This window comes from Populus trichocarpa, chromosome 7 (genome assembly GCF_000002775.5).
Source record: "Populus trichocarpa isolate Nisqually-1 chromosome 7, P.trichocarpa_v4.1, whole genome shotgun sequence".
Taxonomy (NCBI): Eukaryota; Viridiplantae; Streptophyta; class Magnoliopsida; order Malpighiales; family Salicaceae; genus Populus; species Populus trichocarpa.
Genome location: NC_037291.2, coordinates 11,276,054 through 11,293,361, shown reverse-complemented (window position 1 = coordinate 11,293,361; position 17,308 = coordinate 11,276,054). Strand labels below are relative to the sequence as shown.

Here is a 17,308-nt window from a genome sequence, read left to right as displayed (position 1 = left end):
TGAAACCTTTATTTCTTTTATATAATAATAATATAATTAACACTTAATTACTCTCTGCCACGATTGAGGACGTAATACAATACGTTGTACCAAAAAAACAAACAAACTAGCTAGCGATGAATTCCAAAAAAAAAAAAAAGACGATTTATTCCTGTCCACAAGAAAAGAAAAATGCATCTACAATTAAGGTTCAAGAAATAGAGACCAGAAAAGAGAGGGCATCGTGACCAGATAAACACCACAACCGAAATGTCAGTCAATTTTGCTAGCCCAAGTATATACACGCGCACTCTGAGTCCATTCCACTGCTAAACTCATCACTTCATTTTTTTCAGTATGGAAAGTTGGTTCCTTATCCTTGTCTCCATTTCCATCTCTCTCTTCTTGAAAATTATCTTCAACAATTTCTTAACCTCTAAAAACCTACCTCCAGGTCCCCTGTCCTTTCCTTTCATCGGCCACTTACTATGGATCCGCATGTCCGCCTTCAAGATAGAGCCAATCCTTCGATCCCTCCATGCCAAGTTTGGCCCCATGGTTACCCTCCGTATTGGCACTCGCCCTGCTATCTTCGTTGCAGATCGCACCCTTGCTCATGAGGCTTTAATACATGGCGGCGCAGTTTTTGCGGGCCGCCCACCAGCTGTTGCTACGAGTAAAATTATAACTAGCAATCAGCATAATATTAGTTCTTCCTCTTACGGTCCAACTTGGCGACTTCTGCGGCGTAACCTCACAGCAGAAATCCTCCACCCATCGCGTGTGAAATCTTACACTCATGCACGCAACTGGGTTCTGCAAATCCTCCAGAATCGCTTCGAATCTCAAGCGAAAGCCGGTCGTCCTATTTGGGTAATGGAACATTTTCAATATGCCATGTTTTGTCTACTAGTACTGATGTGTTTTGGAGACAAGCTTGATGAAAATCAGATTAAAAAAATTATGGAAGTTCAGCGACAAATGATTGTGAATTTCGGTAGGTTCAACATACTCAATTTCTGGCCAGGAGTGACAAAGATCGTGTTGCGCAACCGTTGGAGGGAGCTGTTTTGCCTTCGAAAATGCCAAGAAGATGTTTTGATTCCATTGATAAGAGCAAGAAAGAAGGCCAAGGAAGAGAGGGTAAACAAAAGTAAAGAGGACAAGAAAGACTATGAAGATGAGTATGTTTTGTGCTATGTTGACACCATACTGGCTTTGGAGCTTCCGGAAGAGAAAAGAAAGCTCAATGAAGAGGAAATGGTCAGTGTGTGCTCAGAGTTTCTTAACGGAGGAACAGATACTACTTCAACAGCGTTGCAATGGATCATGGCAAATCTAGTTAAGTACCCGCAAATCCAAGAGAAGCTATTCATGGAGATTAAAGGGGTTGTGCAAGATGGTGAAGAGAATATAAAAGAAGAGGACTTGCATAAGATGCCATATCTAAAAGCAATAATTCTAGAAGGGTTAAGGAGGCACCCGCCGGCCCATTTCGTGTTGCCACATGCGGTGACTGAAGATGCAGCGCTGGGTAAATATGTGGTACCAAAAGATGGAACTATAAATTTTATGGTGGCTGAGATGGGGTGGAATCCGAAGGTGTGGGAGGATCCTATGGCATTCAAGCCTGAAAGGTTTCTAAGTAGTGGAGGGGAAACATTTGATATAACAGGAAGTAGAGAGATAAAGATGATGCCATTTGGGGCTGGGAGGAGAATATGTCCTGCTTATGGTCTAGCAATACTTCATTTGGAGTACTTTGTAGCTAATTTGATTTGGAGATTTGAGTGGAAAGCTGTGGATGGAGATGATGTTGATTTGTCTGAGAAGGAAGAATTCACAGTAGTGATGAAAAATCCATTACAGGCTCAAATATGCCCACGGTTGAAATAAATGATCAGGTTTATGATTATTATTATTATTATTATTATTATTATAAAAGATAAGGTTGATTTTGTTTAGTTGGACGATAGCTCTTGATGTAAGTACTCTACTAGCTTATCAAGTCGGATGCTCCTATGTTTGTGTGATATTTCTCCTCTTGTTTAAATCTGATTCCATTATATCAATATTCTATTGGATGCTAATTACCACCATAATTATTTTTGTTTGTGTTATTCTTTGTTTGTAAATGTTTATTCGTTTTTCTTCAGGGTTGCAGTAGCTAGGAAATTAATGGATCCCTCGTTTCTGGCAAACTTGAAGCATTATTCTTCCTTTAAAGTAGAATTATTGGCTGCTATTCTAGGCCTATGTTATATAATAGAAAACGATAATAATTACCATAAAATATTTATAAAAAAAACAAGTTGCGTCTGTGTTTGTTTTTAATTATAAAAGGCATCTATTGTACTTATATGCTATATAATAGAAAAAGATAATAATTACCATAAAATATTTTTTAAAAATAAGTTGCGTCTGTTTTTGTTTTTAATTATAAAAGGCATCTATTGTACTTATATGCAAATAATATATCTAAACTAATGAGTGTTTATAGTAGAAGACTACTAAAACCCAAAAATTTATAAACGTCAAAATCCAAAGTAATTTATCTCTCTGTAGTGGCTTGTGCTGCAAATTAAAATGCGTTGTTCTGTTCTTGAGTGCCAAGAGAACTGCTTGCAAATGCGTTATTCTATTCTTAAGTACCCAGAGAACTGCTTGTCGTGAACGTCACGTTCCTGTTACAATCTATTAGTCAATTCATCTTGATAGAAAAGAAGTCTATATTGTTGACTTGTGAGATTTTATTAATTAGAACTGAAATTAACCAGTACTTCACTTTAACGCGGAATATTTTTAATTGTTAGTGAATTATCCGACTAATATTTAAATATTTGAAGACTTAACAGGATAAATAATTCTTAACTTTGAACCTTTATTAGTAATATATCATCAAATTTGTTCGATTATTTAATGAACACAATATCTTAAACTATTCATCATTTTATATAAATCTACACAATAATAGTTATATAATTCTCAACTTAAATATTTTTCTTAGATTCTTACTGTTGAATTAATTTTGATCTTGAACAATTCCTAGATACATAGGTCTTTTAGAGAATTCAACCTTTTATAAATTCTCAATTAAATAATTATATTTCTCACTCGTATAAATGATCATTTATTAAAAGTATTTTGTTATATCCTACTTAATACGTATGTAAATAAATAAAAACTACTAAGAGCACAACTCATCTTTTATCAAGCAACAACTAGCAACTTTTCCATCATAGAAATATGCATGAAATGATAATTTCTTAGTGCTATTTAGAATATTACATAACTAAGTTTTCTCTTTGAATCTAGATCTTGAGATCTCTAGTAAACTAATTAAGGTTATGGTTGCATCCGACATCGCGGCGGCTCTAAAAATAATTCTTGATTGAATTAAGAACAGATATCTTGTATCTTGTTCTTTTAGGGGAAAAGATCTTGTTTAAGGAGTCGTCACCTAGTATTATAGTCACTAGGAACCCTAACTGGTCAACATAGATTTTATGGCTTGGGATTGGTTACGTAAAATAGAAGATATTATCACCCCTTAAACGTTCTACCTGAGGCAGACTGCATTGCAAGTTTTGTCTTAAATTGCTAAATCTTTATTAGTCTATGCTATGATAATTTGCTTATAATATTCCTGACTCTGGCGCCAGTGAATATTCACATAAAATAAATTTATTTTTACAGCTAAATAAAATAAAATACAATGAATACAAATAATGTAAATTTAAACCGGTATTTTTATTCCTAGTGAATAAACTAATAAATTTTTATTATTTTTATTTATACATACATATTTTTTATTTTTTTCTACTTTCTTATTTTTTTGAGGCTAGGATGGACCCAACAGCCCGACCCGGTCACTGGCCCAAACCAGTGACCCGGCTGGTCAAGAAAACCTCACACACGCTCAGCACAGTACAAGAGTAATTAAAATTACAAATGTACATGGACAAGCAAATTATATTTGCATGCACAGCTTAGTGAATTAAAACACAAATGCAAAAGGTGAGGGAAACCGAGAGCTTACCTGGAGCAGCTGCGGGGTAAAGATGAAGACGAAGGTGACGACCGATTAGCTCTGGCAGGACGATGTCTTCTCCCTCCTGGTTTCTTGTCTGTCAGTCCTCTCTTTCCCGGTCTCTCTCTCTCTTCTCCTTCTTCGTCTGTTCCTGGAATCCGCACCTTGCAAACGAAGATGGCGGTGTGGAAAGGTTGTTCCACCAACACTGCTTCTTCTCCTCTGTTTTAGCTTTCCTTCAGTCAGCCCCTCATTGTCTTTTTCATTCCTCTCCCTGTTGAAGCTTTGTTCAGTCAGCCCCTCAGTGTTTGTTTGTTCCTTCTCAAGCCATAACAGCAGTGGCTGCTAAAAATGGAGTTTTTGGACCTGCCACCGAAGAAATCGAGAGCGTCCCCTTTTGTTTTTCACTGCTGTTCGTTATTTACCTCTGTTTTCTCTTCAATCTCCCTTCTGTGATCTCTCTGTTTTTCCTCCCCGATTGTTCTGCGCGTCTGTCCGTATGCTCAGGGGGGTGGTGCAACCGGAGACGAGGCTGGTGCTCTTGTGTTAGCTGGCCAATGCTCCTCTCCGCTTCTGTCACGTTTTCTTCTTCAGTTTTTCCCTGGTTTTTTTCTTCTTCTTCTTTTCGTCTCTCTCGGTTCCTTTCCCCCAGTTTTTCTTCCTCTCCCCCCACTGCGCTCTCTCATCTTCTCTGGCTTTATAGCCAGAGAATGCCAAGCATCTCTACAATTGAAACGGCTTCAAAGCCATTACTGCAGAAACCGTTCCTGTGGAAGGAGACGAAGAAGGCGATGGCTGATTTCTAGAAACGGCGCCGTTTGTGTGATGGGAATGGCCATTTGCAATCTAGTCACTGACGTTCTGAAATTGTGTAATCAAGCCCCTGGATAAATTGTAATTGGACCCCTGTATTTCGGCGCTTTCTACAAACTAATCCTTGGATTTTAAATTTTGCAATTTGAACCCCAATTAAACTCCAAACTTTGATATTGCTTCAATTAAGTCCCTGATTTCATTAATTTAATTAAATCCAAAGTCCAATTAAGTCTAAAACTTATCAATTCTCCAACTAAGCCCCTGATTGGATTAATTAAATTAATTCTAAGCTTAATTAAGTCTCAAAACTTATCAATTCTCCAATTAAACCCTTGATTGGATTAATTAAACTAGTCAAGAGTTTAACTAAATCTTTAGACTTCCAATCATGTTGTCGTTAACCCAAATTTTAATTCATTCTTCATTTATTTTATTTTTACTTGTTTTTTCATTATTTTTTTTCATTATTTTTCAGTAAATAAAATAATCATAATAATAATAATATAAAAATGGTCGAAATCGAGTTATGACAGTTATTATCATTATATTTTTTCATCTTTAAAGGCTTTCGGCCTATTTCCCTCAATGAATTATATATAAGTTCTTTTGACAAATCTTTAGTTAGCAGATGTGCAATATTTTTCTTTGACTTTATATAGTTAATGGAAATAATAATATTCAATAACAAGTGTTTAACAATATTATTTCTACAACATATATGTCTGGACTTACTAATGTTATTTTGTGTCATTCTTATTGTTGATTGAAGTTTTCTTTTCTTTGAGCAGTACTGACCTATTGGTCAAAATAAAGTATGAGAATAATAGGTCCCCAAAGACTTGTTTTAGATCGAGAAGTTCATTTTGCCTTCAAGTAGCTTTCGTAAGGGAGTTTATGTCTCTATGGATTATTGGTCTAGACAAGCGCATAGGACTTGCTCATCTACTTAACTGAATGAATCCTTAGGGCTAGAAGCATTTTTCATCTCAAGGCTTTATTTGACCCCTTTTGATGAGTGGATTTATCGATGTGAGGTAAACCTATGGGTGTAGATACTTTAACATAAAAGGCTTTTTCATAGATAGGCCAGTACTCATTCGAGGGTAATTCTCTGCCCGAAATGAATGCCTTTTATTTCTTCTTCTGTAGAGTGAAATAGAGGGAGTCTAAATTAGTTTAGACTTGCGTATTTTTCAAGAAGAGGTTTTCTATTGAGTTGATATTTTTGTGTTTCTATACAAAAATTACAAGCATTGATCTTGAGATCTCCAACCTTGGAGTAGCTTCAATGTTCATTTCTAACAAATATGTTAAAAAATCAGTACCAAACAATTTTATTTCCCTTCTACTCCTTGGCTCAATTTCATCATTTTTCAATTTATGGTAACTACTTGAGCTAGTTTCAATTTATTTGCTTTCCCTCTTATTCCTAAAAACTCTTGACAATCATTTTAGTCCTTACATTTTAGATTTTTTTTTCATATATATTGAAGGGAGATCTCAGCAAGCTAATTAGAATTGATAGGGATAAAACTAGAAAAAAAAGTTACCATCTAACTTTATGATAACTAGAAAACTCAAACTAGTTTTTAAAGGTTCTAGGTAAGGGACTAATTATATAATATAAAAAGATAATAATTACCATAAAATATTCTTTCTAAAGTAAGCTACTTCGCATTTGTTTTTAATGAAAAAAAAACATCTATTGTGCTTATATGCTTATAATTTATCTAAACTATGTGTGTGTTTATGGTAGAAGACTACTAAAACCTAAGATAATGATTTAAGATATGAGTCTAGCAATAAGACTTAACCTTAATTATAAAAATATGAGTAGTGGACCTAAGAGGATTGTCATAACCTACTTTTTAACCCTTTTATTTTATTGTTATTATTAATATTATTTTATTTACTAAAAAATAATAAAAAAAATGAAAAAATAATGATGAAAAAACAAATAAAAAAATGAAGAATAAATTAAAATTTAGGTTAAGGGCAACATGATTTGAAGTTTTGAGATTTAATTGAGCTTGGAATTAATTTAATTAATCAAATCAAGGGCTTAATTGGAGAATTGATAAGTTTTGAGACTTAATTGAGCTTGAAATTAATTTAATTAATGAAATCAAGAACTTAATTGAAGAAATACCAAAGTTTGGGGTTTAATTGGGGTCCGAATTGCAAAAATTAAAATCCAAGGACTACCTTGAAAATGGCACGGAAATGCAAGGTTCCAATTACATTTTAACCAGAGGCTTGATTGCAAAATTACAAGAATTCCAGGAACCAAACTGAAAGCAGCCTTTGAAATTGGAAAACGGAGTCGTTTTGGGCACGCGACTGTTCGCTCGTTTTCTTCCTCTGCAGCGGCTCCGCCATTAAACGCAGGGACGTTTCTCCATTGAATGGAGCGCCCCACGCCATTACTGCCGGCTGTTACAGCGCCGATCGATCTCCCAGCCCTATAAAAACCCGGGTAAAGGCAACCTCGCGAGGGGGACTGTAGGAAAGAAAAACGGGGGACTGCAGGAAAGAAAGACAGAGGACTGCAGGAGGAGAAAAGGAAGGCGAAAAAAAAAACCAGGAGACAGAGACGAAGAGAGAAAATAGAGAGGAACGAGAACAAAAAAAAACAGAGAGATCACGAAAAAAAGAAAAAAACACGGGGTGGGGGGGGGGGGGGGGAAGAACACTGGAAACAAGGAGCGACACAGTGAGGAGAATCAGCCCCACATTTGTCTTCATCCCTTCATCTCAAAACCGAAGGTGACAGAACGCAAACAGGAGAGGGTCTGGTAAACAAGAGAAACGAAACAAAAAGGAAAGACAAGCAGAAGGAGCAAGAGGAAACTTGAAAGCAGGAGCGTCGCCCTCAGCAATCTCGCGCAAATTTTCTGCAAAAGAACCAGGCAAGTCTTTTACTCTTTTTCCCTGCTTTTCGTTTTAATTCATTGTCTGCCGTTTACTTTGAATTTATCTGTTTATGCACGCGTGATTTAATTCACGCGTGCTTTATGTGGCCCAGCCGGGTCACTGGCTTAGGCTAGTGACCAGGCCGGGCCGGGTCTAGCCCAGCCCTAAATTTTTTTTTAAAAAATAGAAAATAAAAAATAAAAAAATAAAAAAAATATACATGCATATATTTAAATTTATTTTTATTTAGTTTATTTAAAGAGTTAGAGTCAGCAACACCATTCATTTTTGTTTTGGGTTACGTAATACTTACCAACACCAGAGTCGGAAGTATCCATAGTTGAATATTTACTAACGGCAGAGTCATGAATATTATAAGCAAATCATCATAGCATAAACTAATAAATGTTTAGCAATTTAAGACAAAACCAGCAATGCAGTTTGCCTCAGGCAAAACGTTTAAAGAGTGATAATATCTTCTCTTTTACGTAATCAGGCCCATTCCATAGAATCTATGTTGATCGGTTAAGATTCGTAGTGACCATAATACTAGGTGGCGACTCCTTAAACAAGACATTTGCTCCTAAAATAATAAGATGCCAGAAATCTGTTCTTTCCTTGTAAATTTTTTAGGGCCACCGCGATATCAAGTACGACAAGAATAATAATATTAATTAAACTTTGGTCTATTTTATTTAATGATATTAAAAAAAAGACTTGAAGGCCACAACACATATACACACTCACTCAGGTCACGTTGTTCTAGCCCAAATTCACTGATAAAAAAAAAGATATATGACCTGGTATAGAAAAACAACTAAACAAACATCCACATATATTCAATATTAATATTTAATAAACAATAAATATAGCCTTATAAATTATACTTACAAACCAAAGTCCAAAATAATATATACAAAACTTCTATTACACATTTCAACCAACATATCCATGTTGATGTTCACAGTATCTAGTTATGAAAAAAAAAAAGTAACAAATTTTTTTTTTGAATCTACCATGAAATTTTCGCAAAAAAATGAATTGCCTCGCATCTTTATACGATACAAATCCCATCACAGTATCTAGTTATGGAAATTCCATGGCTAATTAGGTCCTATCCCGAAAGCTACAAGGAATATTCAAGAACTACTCTGCTGGGCAATTTGAAGATTTCTTGGCACTCGGTCTCGTAACAAAAACAACATTTTAATTAAGAGTTGCACCTCAAATTCATCAACGTCAAAATCCAAAGTAATTTATCCCTCTGTAGTGGCTTGTGCTGCAAATTGAAATGCGTTGTTCTGTTCTTGACGGCCAAGAAAACAGCTTATCGTGAACGTCACGCTCCTGTTACAATCCATTAGTCAATTCATCTTGATAGAAAATAAGTCCATATTGTTGACTTTTGAGGAGATTTTATAATTTTTTTTCTTGAACAGCTTAAAGGTCTTTTTGTCCAACGACCAGATATGCAAACAAATATATTAACAAACGAAGACCGAGTAAAGTAATCTAGATTGGAACAAGTAAAATAGAATTAATCTTAAAACAATTTTTTTTTTAATGAAACGATCAGCTTTGAAATCTGAAACTCTTAATTGAAAATTTCGTGTGCAATTTAAAAAATGGTTGGACATCACGTAGGTGAAGATTACTATAACTTAGTTTGATTTAAAAAAGGATCTAAAATAAAATTATCAAACTTATCTTTTACTCGGAACATCTAGAAATATTTTTAAATATTGTTAAATCAATTTATTATGTATTTTAATGTTTTCAAGGTACAAAAAAAAACAATTTTTAGTTTTTTTTATCATATAAAATCATTTGACATAAAAATTAATTATTTTAATGGCCGAAATTATTTCCAACGAGAACCTTCTCTATATTAAAATTCAGCAATCCATTCTCTCTCCACCACAAAAAAAGAATTGAAAAAAATAACATAAAATTTCTTATCAAAATTAAATTTTTAAAAATTAAAGTGCTGTTACCACCTAAAAGCTTAAAAAAACAGGAAAATAAAATGAACTTTTTAAAAAAATTCAAAGTCATCATCAATTTTATTGTCATTTTCACTTAAGTCCTTTATCTTTCAATTTAACTTTTCCTCCTAAACAAATATGTAATTGAATGCTAATTTGAATTCAAAATGACTCAATTGTACAAGATAAAATTTCAGGGATGAAATTAAGAGCTTTTTAAAAATTCACTATTAGATTCCACATTTATACGTGAGAGTATAAATAATAAAATAGCTACGGTGAAACCTTTATTTCTTTTATATAATAATAATATAATTAACACTTAATAACTCTCTGCCACGATTGAGGACGTAATACAATACGTAGTACATAAAAACAAACAAGCTAGCTAGCGATGAATTCCACCCATTTTGAGTCTTTGCTGCTTTTGTCCAAAAAAACATTTTAAAAAAAGTAGACGATGTATTCTTCTATCTACAAGAAACGAAAAAAGCATCCACAATTAGACTCAGTCAATTTGCTAGCCTATGTATATACACGCGCACTCTGAGTCCATTCCACTGCTAAACTCATCACTTCATTTTTTTCAGTATGGAAAGTTGGTTCCTTATCCTTGTCTCCATTTCCGTCTCTCTGTTCTTGAAAACTATCTTCAACAATTTCTTAACCTCTAAAAACCTACCTCCAGGTCCCCTGTCCTTTCCTTTCATCGGCCACTTACTATGGCTCCGCATGTCCGCCTTCAAGATAGAGCCAATCCTTCGATCCCTCCATGCCAAGTTTGGCCCCATGGTTACCCTCCGTATTGGCACTCGCCCTGCTATCTTCGTTGCAGATCGCACCCTTGCTCATGAGGCTTTAATACATGGCGGCGCAGTTTTTGCGGACCGCCCACCAGCTCTTGCTACGAAAAAAATTATAACTAGCAATCAGCATACTATTAGTTCTTCCTCTTACGGTCCAACATGGCGACTTCTGCGGCGTAACCTCACAGCAGAAATCCTCCACCCATCTCGTGTGAAATCTTACACTCATGCACGCAACTGGGTTCTGCAAATCCTCCAGAATCGCTTCGAATCTCAAGCGAAAGCCGGTCGTCCTATTTGTGTAATGGAACATTTTCAATATGCCATGTTTTGTCTATTAGTCCTGATGTGTTTTGGAGAAAAGCTTGATGAAAATCAGATAAAAAAAATTATGGAAGTAATGACAGTGAATTTCGGTAGGTTCAACATACTCAATTTCTGGCCAGGAGTGACAAAGATCGTGTTGCGCAACCGTTGGAGGGAGCTGTTTCGCCTTCGAAGATGCCAAGAAAATGTTTTGATTCCATTGATAAGAGCAAGAAAGAAGGCCAAGGAAGAGAGGGTAAACAAAAGTAAAGAGGACAAGAAAGACTATGAAGATGAGTATGTTTTGTCCTATGTTGACACATTACTGGCTTTGGATCTTCCGGAAGAGAAAAGAAAGCTCAATGAAGAGGAAATGGTCAGCCTGTGCAGGGAGTTTCTAGACGCAGGAACAGATTCTACTTCAACTGCATTGCAATGGATCATGGCAAATCTAGTTAAGTACCCGCAAATCCAAGAGAAGTTATTCATGGAGATTAAAGGGGTTGTGCAAGATGGTGAAGAGAATATAAAAGAAGAGGAGTTGCAAAAGATGCCATATCTAAAAGCAATAATTCTAGAAGGGTTAAGGAGGCACCCGCCAGGCCATTTCGTGTTGCCACATGCGGTGACTGAAGATGCAGTGCTGGGTAAATATGTGGTACCAAAAGATGGAACTATAAATTTTATGGTGGCTGAGATGGGGTGGAATCCGAAGGTGTGGGAGGATCCTATGGCATTCAAGCCTGAAAGGTTTCTAAGTAGTGGAGGGGAAACATTTGATATAACAGGAAGTAGAGAGATAAAGATGATGCCATTTGGGGCTGGGAGGAGAATATGTCCTGCTTATGGTCTAGCAATACTTCATTTGGAGTACTTTGTAGCTAATTTGATTTGGAGATTTGAGTGGAAAGCTGTGGATGGAGATGATGTTGATTTGTCTGAGAAGGAAGAATTCACAGTAGTGATGAAAAATCCATTACAGGCTCAAATATGCCCACGGTTGAAATAAATGATCAGGTTTATGATTATTATTATTATTATTATTATTATTATTATTATAAAAGATAAGGTTGATTTTGTTTAGTTGGACGATAGCTCTTGATGTAAGTACTCTACTAGCTTATCAAGTCGGATGCTCCTATGTTTGTGTGATATTTCTCCTCTTGTTTAAATCTGATTCCATTATATCAATATTCTATTGGATGCTAATTACCACCATAATTATTTTTGTTTATGTTATTCTTTGTTTGTGAATGTTTATTCGTTTTTCCTCAGGGTTGCAGTAGCTAGGAAATTAATGGATCCCTAGTTTCTGGCAAACTTGAAGCATTTTTCTTGCTTTAACAGTAGAATTATGGGGTGCTATTCTAGGTCTATGTTATATATATAATAGAAAAGGATAATAATTATCATAAAATATTTAAAAAAAATAAGTGGCGTCTGTGTTTGTTTTTAATGATAAAAAGCATCTATTGTACTTATATGCATATAATTTATCTAAACTAGTGTGAGTTTATAGTAGAAGACTACTAAAACTCAAAAATTCATCAACGTCAAAATCCAAAGTAATTTATCTCTCTGGAGTGGCTTGTGCTGCAAACTGAAATGCGTTCTGTTCTTGACTGCCAAGAGAACTGCTTTCGTGAACGCCACGCTCCTGTTACAATCTACTAGTCAATTAATCTTGATAGAAAATAAATCTATATTGTTGACCTTTGAGATTTTATTAACTGTGACTTAAATTTATCAGTGTTTTATTATAATACTGAATATTATTTATTCTCAGTGAATTTATTATGGATTACATTGTTCTATGTTGTAGCACGGGTAATGTAGATTGTGAGTATTTTCATTGTGGACTGCACTGTTGGTAGGGGCATGTGTGGAGGTTGTAGCCTGCAGGACCCAAGCGCCAAGCTGGAGGGGCGTTGGGCACACCCATGCGCACACGAGGTGCTTGGGCTGCCTGTCTGGTGGCTGGGCACATCCCAGTGCACACGTGCCGTTTGTGCTCCTGCCTATGAGTTGGGCACTCCTTAGCGCACACGTGGCGTTTGTGCTGCGCTGGGTGAGCCATGATCGCTCCCTATTAGAGACAAGTGGCGCTTGGGTCATGGTTCCGGACTCAAGGGGAATGGGTTGGATGTCATGACCCATGATCAATGGGTCTAGCGTAAGGATCCAATTTTATTGGGTCCTTCATCAAGACTCGATGTTCATGGGTCCTAAGATTTTAAATATTATTATTTGTTTTACCATTATTATTATTTTTATTATAATTAATATTATTAATAAAATAATTAATAAATTTGAAAGAAAATATTATTATTTATATTATAAATTTTTATTGTATTTTTTATAAAAATAAAAAGTGAGCCTGCGGCGTAGTATCATTAAAAATATTCAATAATTCTAAGTATTAATAGAAAAAATATTATAATTTGCGTTGTCAATATTATTATTTTTCTTAGAATACAAAGTATTCATCTCAAAAAGATATTATTATTCTTGTTCTAATATTATTATTTTTATAATAATTCAAATTTTTAATGTAAAAAATATTATTATTTATGTTCTAAATATTCTTGAAATTAAAAATAGTATTATTTGTGTTATGAATATTATTTTTTTTTACTATAATCAAAAGTATTAATATTAAAAATATTATTTTTTGTGTTATAAATATTATTATTTTTATAATAATCAATATTATTAGTAAAATAATTACTAAATTAGAAAACAATTATTCTTAATATTGAAACCAACCAAAGATTTGATTTAAAAGGTAAAATTAAAAATTACTATTAGTATTATTATTATCATCATTAATTAATTTTAAAAAATTGTTATTATTATCGAAGAAAAACCACGTGGAGACACGTGGCACTTGGGTTCCTGCTAGGGGGCTAGGCACATCCCCTGCGCACACATCGTGCTTGGGATGTCTGTCTGGGGCCTGGGCACTCGCATCATACAAGTGGCGCTTGGACATGTTAAGAAACAATTATCCTTGAGCCTTGCATGCTGTAGAATCCAAAATAGACTTGAGTCATTAATTATGCTGGAGCTAAATAGCTTGAATCCTGCTATTGTTTGGATCTAATTTTTTTTACGAAAATAGAAAGTAAGCCCGCAATATATTGCGTGGCATGGTATGTAACTAGTAATTTAAGACAATCGAATGACAAGATATGCAAACAAATATAATAACTAACAAAGACAGTAAAGTAATCTAGATTGGAACAAGTACAATGGAATTAATCTGAAGACAATTTTATTTTTTTTAATGAAACGATCAGCTTTGAAATCTGAAACTCTTAATTGAAAATTTCATGTGCAAAATTAAAATGGGTGGACGCACGTAGGTGAAGATTACTGTAGCTTAGTTTGATTTGAAAAAGGATTTAAAATGGAATTCCGAAGCTCTTTTTTTATCCATGATACCTAGAAAACATCCATAATCAATCTGAAATAAAAAAATCTTTCTGAGATCAGATATGTTTTTTAGACATTTTCAAAATGAAAAAAAAAAAACACTAATTTTTAGCTTCTCTCATCATATAGAACTATTTGACACAAAAATTAACTATTTTAGTGGTCAAAATCATTTCCAAGAAACTTTCTCTACATTGGAATTCGGCAATCCCCTCCCTCTCCACCGCAAAAAAAATAAAAAATAAAAAAATAAAATTTAATATAAAAAATTGAATTTTTAAAAATTAAAGTGCTGTTACCACCTAAAAGCTTAAAAAAACAGGAAAATAAAATGAACTTTTTAAAAAAATTCAAAGTCATCATCAATTTTATTGTCATTTTCACTTAAGTCCTTTATCTTTCAATTTAACTTTTCCTCCTAAACAAATATGTAATTGAATGCTAATTTGAATTCAAAATGACTCAATTGTACAAGATAAAATTTCAGGGATGAAATTAAGAGCTTTTTAAAAATTCACTATTAGATTCCACATTTATACGTGAGAGTATAAATAATAAAATAGCTACGGTGAAACCTTTATTTCTTTTATATAATAATAATATAATTAACACTTAATAACTCTCTGCCACGATTGAGGACGTAATACAATACGTAGTACATAAAAACAAACAAGCTAGCTAGCGATGAATTCCACCCATTTTGAGTCTTTGCTGCTTTTGTCCAAAAAAACATTTTAAAAAAAGTAGACGATGTATTCTTCTATCTACAAGAAACGAAAAAAGCATCCACAATTAGACTCAGTCAATTTGCTAGCCTATGTATATACACGCGCACTCTGAGTCCATTCCACTGCTAAACTCATCACTTCATTTTTTTCAGTATGGAAAGTTGGTTCCTTATCCTTGTCTCCATTTCCGTCTCTCTGTTCTTGAAAACTATCTTCAACAATTTCTTAACCTCTAAAAACCTACCTCCAGGTCCCCTGTCCTTTCCTTTCATCGGCCACTTACTATGGCTCCGCATGTCCGCCTTCAAGATAGAGCCAATCCTTCGATCCCTCCATGCCAAGTTTGGCCCCATGGTTACCCTCCGTATTGGCACTCGCCCTGCTATCTTCGTTGCAGATCGCACCCTTGCTCATGAGGCTTTAATACATGGCGGCGCAGTTTTTGCGGACCGCCCACCAGCTGTTGCTACGAGAAAATTTTTAACTAGTAATCAGCATAATATTAGTTCTTCCTTTTACGGTCCAACATGGCGACTTCTGCGGCGTAACCTCACAGCAGAAATCCTCCACCCATCGCGTGTGAAATCCTACACTCATGCACGCAACTGGGTTCTGCAAATCCTCCAGAATCGCTTCGAATCTCAAGCGAAAGCCGGTCGTCCTATTTGTGTAATGGAACATTTTCAATATGCCATGTTTTGTCTATTAGTCCTGATGTGTTTTGGAGACAAGCATGATGAAAATCAGATAAAAAAAATTATGGGAGTTCAGCGACAAATGATAGTGAATTTTAGTAAGTTCAACATACTCAATTTCTGGCCAGGAGTGACAAAGATCGTGTTGCGCAACCGTTGGAGGGAGTTGTTTTCCCTTCGAAGGTGCCAAGAAGATGTTTTGATTCCATTGATAAGAGCAAGAAAGAAGGCCAAGGAAGAGAGGGTAAACAAAAGTAAAGAGGACAAGAAAGACTATGAAGATGAGTATGTTTTGTGCTATGTTGACACCATACTGGCTTTGGAGCTTCCGGAAGAGAAAAGAAAGCTCAATGAAGAGGAAATGGTCAGTCTGTGCTCAGAGTTTCTCAACGGAGGAACAGATACTACTTCAACAGCGTTGCAATGGATCATGGCAAATCTAGTTAAGTACCCGCAAATCCAAGAGAAGCTATTCATGGAGATTAAAGGGGTTGTGCAAGATGGTGAAGAGAATATAAAAGAAGAGGAATTGCAAAAGATGCCATATCTAAAAGCAATAATTCTAGAAGGGTTAAGGAGGCACCCGCCAGGCCATTTCGTGTTGCCACATGCGGTGACTGAAGATGCAGTGCTGGGTAAATATGTGGTACCAAAAGATGGAACTATAAATTTTATGGTGGCTGAGATGGGGTGGAATCCGAAGGTGTGGGAGGATCCTATGGCATTCAAGCCTGAAAGGTTTCTAAGTAGTGGAGGGGAAACATTTGATATAACAGGAAGTAGAGAGATAAAGATGATGCCATTTGGGGCTGGGAGGAGAATATGTCCTGCTTATGGTCTAGCAATACTTCATTTGGAGTACTTTGTAGCTAATTTGATTTGGAGATTTGAGTGGAAAGCTGTGGATGGAGATGATGTTGATTTGTCTGAGAAGGAAGAATTCACAGTAGTGATGAAAAATCCATTACAGGCTCAAATATGCCCACGGGTGAAATAAATGATCAGGTTTATTATTATTATTATTATAAAAGATAAGGTTGATTTTGTTTAGTTGGACGATAGCTCTTGATGTAAGTACTCTACTAGCTTATCAAGTCGGATGCTCCTATGTTTGTGTGATATTTCTCCTCTTGTTTAAATCTGATTCCATTATATCAATATTCTATTGGATGCTAATTACCACCATAATTATTTTTGTTTATGTTATTCTTTGTTTGTGAATGTTTATTCGTTTTTCCTCAGGGTTGCAGTAGCTAGGAAATTAATGGATCCCTAGTTTCTGGCAAACTTGAAGCATTTTTCTTGCTTTAAAAGTAGAATTATTGGCTGCTATTCTAGGCTTATGTTAGGCATGGCAGCAAGACATTAATGGTTTATGTTGGAGATGGATTTGGATGTGTTTAGTCAATGCTATTAATGGGTTAACTAAGAACCCTCTCTTCAATGCTGTGCATCTTCAAAAGTAACTTTTAATTTGATTGTTAAATTCCTTTAGTTTCGCTAAAGAGATTCCAAAAATCCTATTTCCTATGGAATTGAATCTTCGAAGCATTTGAGGTTGGTAGGCCCTAAAATTTTACTTTTTGAGATTGATTATATTTTTTTAGTTAATTTA

General features: G+C 34.9%; 2 protein-coding genes and 1 long non-coding RNA gene across 18 annotated transcripts in view; 2 read left to right on the top strand and 1 right to left on the bottom strand.

Moving 5' to 3' along the window:
- LOC18110169 (cytochrome P450 89A2) overlaps positions 1-16,881 on the top strand; it is a 32,169-nt gene extending 15,288 nt beyond the window's left edge. Inside the window, exon 2 of one of the 10 annotated variants that reach the window (XM_052454567.1) lies at positions 16,699-16,881. The gene's annotated coding sequence lies outside the window, so the exon portion shown is untranslated. Of the gene's footprint in view, positions 1-1,883; positions 2,082-11,852; positions 12,057-16,698 lie in introns of those variants that run through there. The other 9 variants (XM_052454570.1, XM_052454573.1, XM_052454575.1 and 6 more) reach the window with 9 other exon arrangements.
- LOC18100958 (cytochrome P450 89A2) lies at positions 216-17,137 on the top strand. 6 transcript variants are annotated; one of them, XM_052454565.1, is made up of 3 exons: positions 216-433; positions 10,412-11,852; positions 16,699-16,881. In XM_052454565.1, the coding sequence occupies exons 1-2, from the start codon at positions 337-339 to the stop codon at positions 11,842-11,844; spliced, it is 1,530 nt and encodes a 509-aa protein (XP_052310525.1). In that variant the 5' UTR covers positions 216-336; the 3' UTR covers positions 11,845-11,852; positions 16,699-16,881. The 6 variants fall into 6 exon arrangements, with proteins under 6 accessions (XP_052310525.1, XP_052310524.1, XP_052310523.1 ...); XM_052454564.1 differs by lacking the exon at positions 16,699-16,881 and having other exon boundaries at positions 10,412-12,056; XM_052454563.1 differs by lacking the exons at positions 10,412-11,852; positions 16,699-16,881 and adding an exon at positions 16,936-17,137 and having other exon boundaries at positions 221-1,883.
- LOC127905565 (uncharacterized) lies at positions 9,982-15,953 on the bottom strand. Of its 2 annotated transcripts, none has more exons than XR_008059718.1 (2): positions 15,807-15,953; positions 9,982-10,872 (listed from the first exon to the last, which is right to left on the bottom strand). It is a non-coding gene; the product is annotated as an uncharacterized LOC127905565 (long non-coding RNA). The 2 variants fall into 2 exon arrangements; XR_008059719.1 differs by lacking the exon at positions 15,807-15,953 and adding an exon at positions 10,961-11,107.
- Positions 17,138-17,308: the final 171 nt, after the last annotated feature.

Bases quoted from the DNA above. Each gene is read 5' to 3' on its own strand.
- LOC18100958 (XM_052454563.1), top strand. From the start codon at position 337: ATGGAAAGTTGGTTCCTTATCCTTGTCTCCATTTCCATCTCTCTCTTC.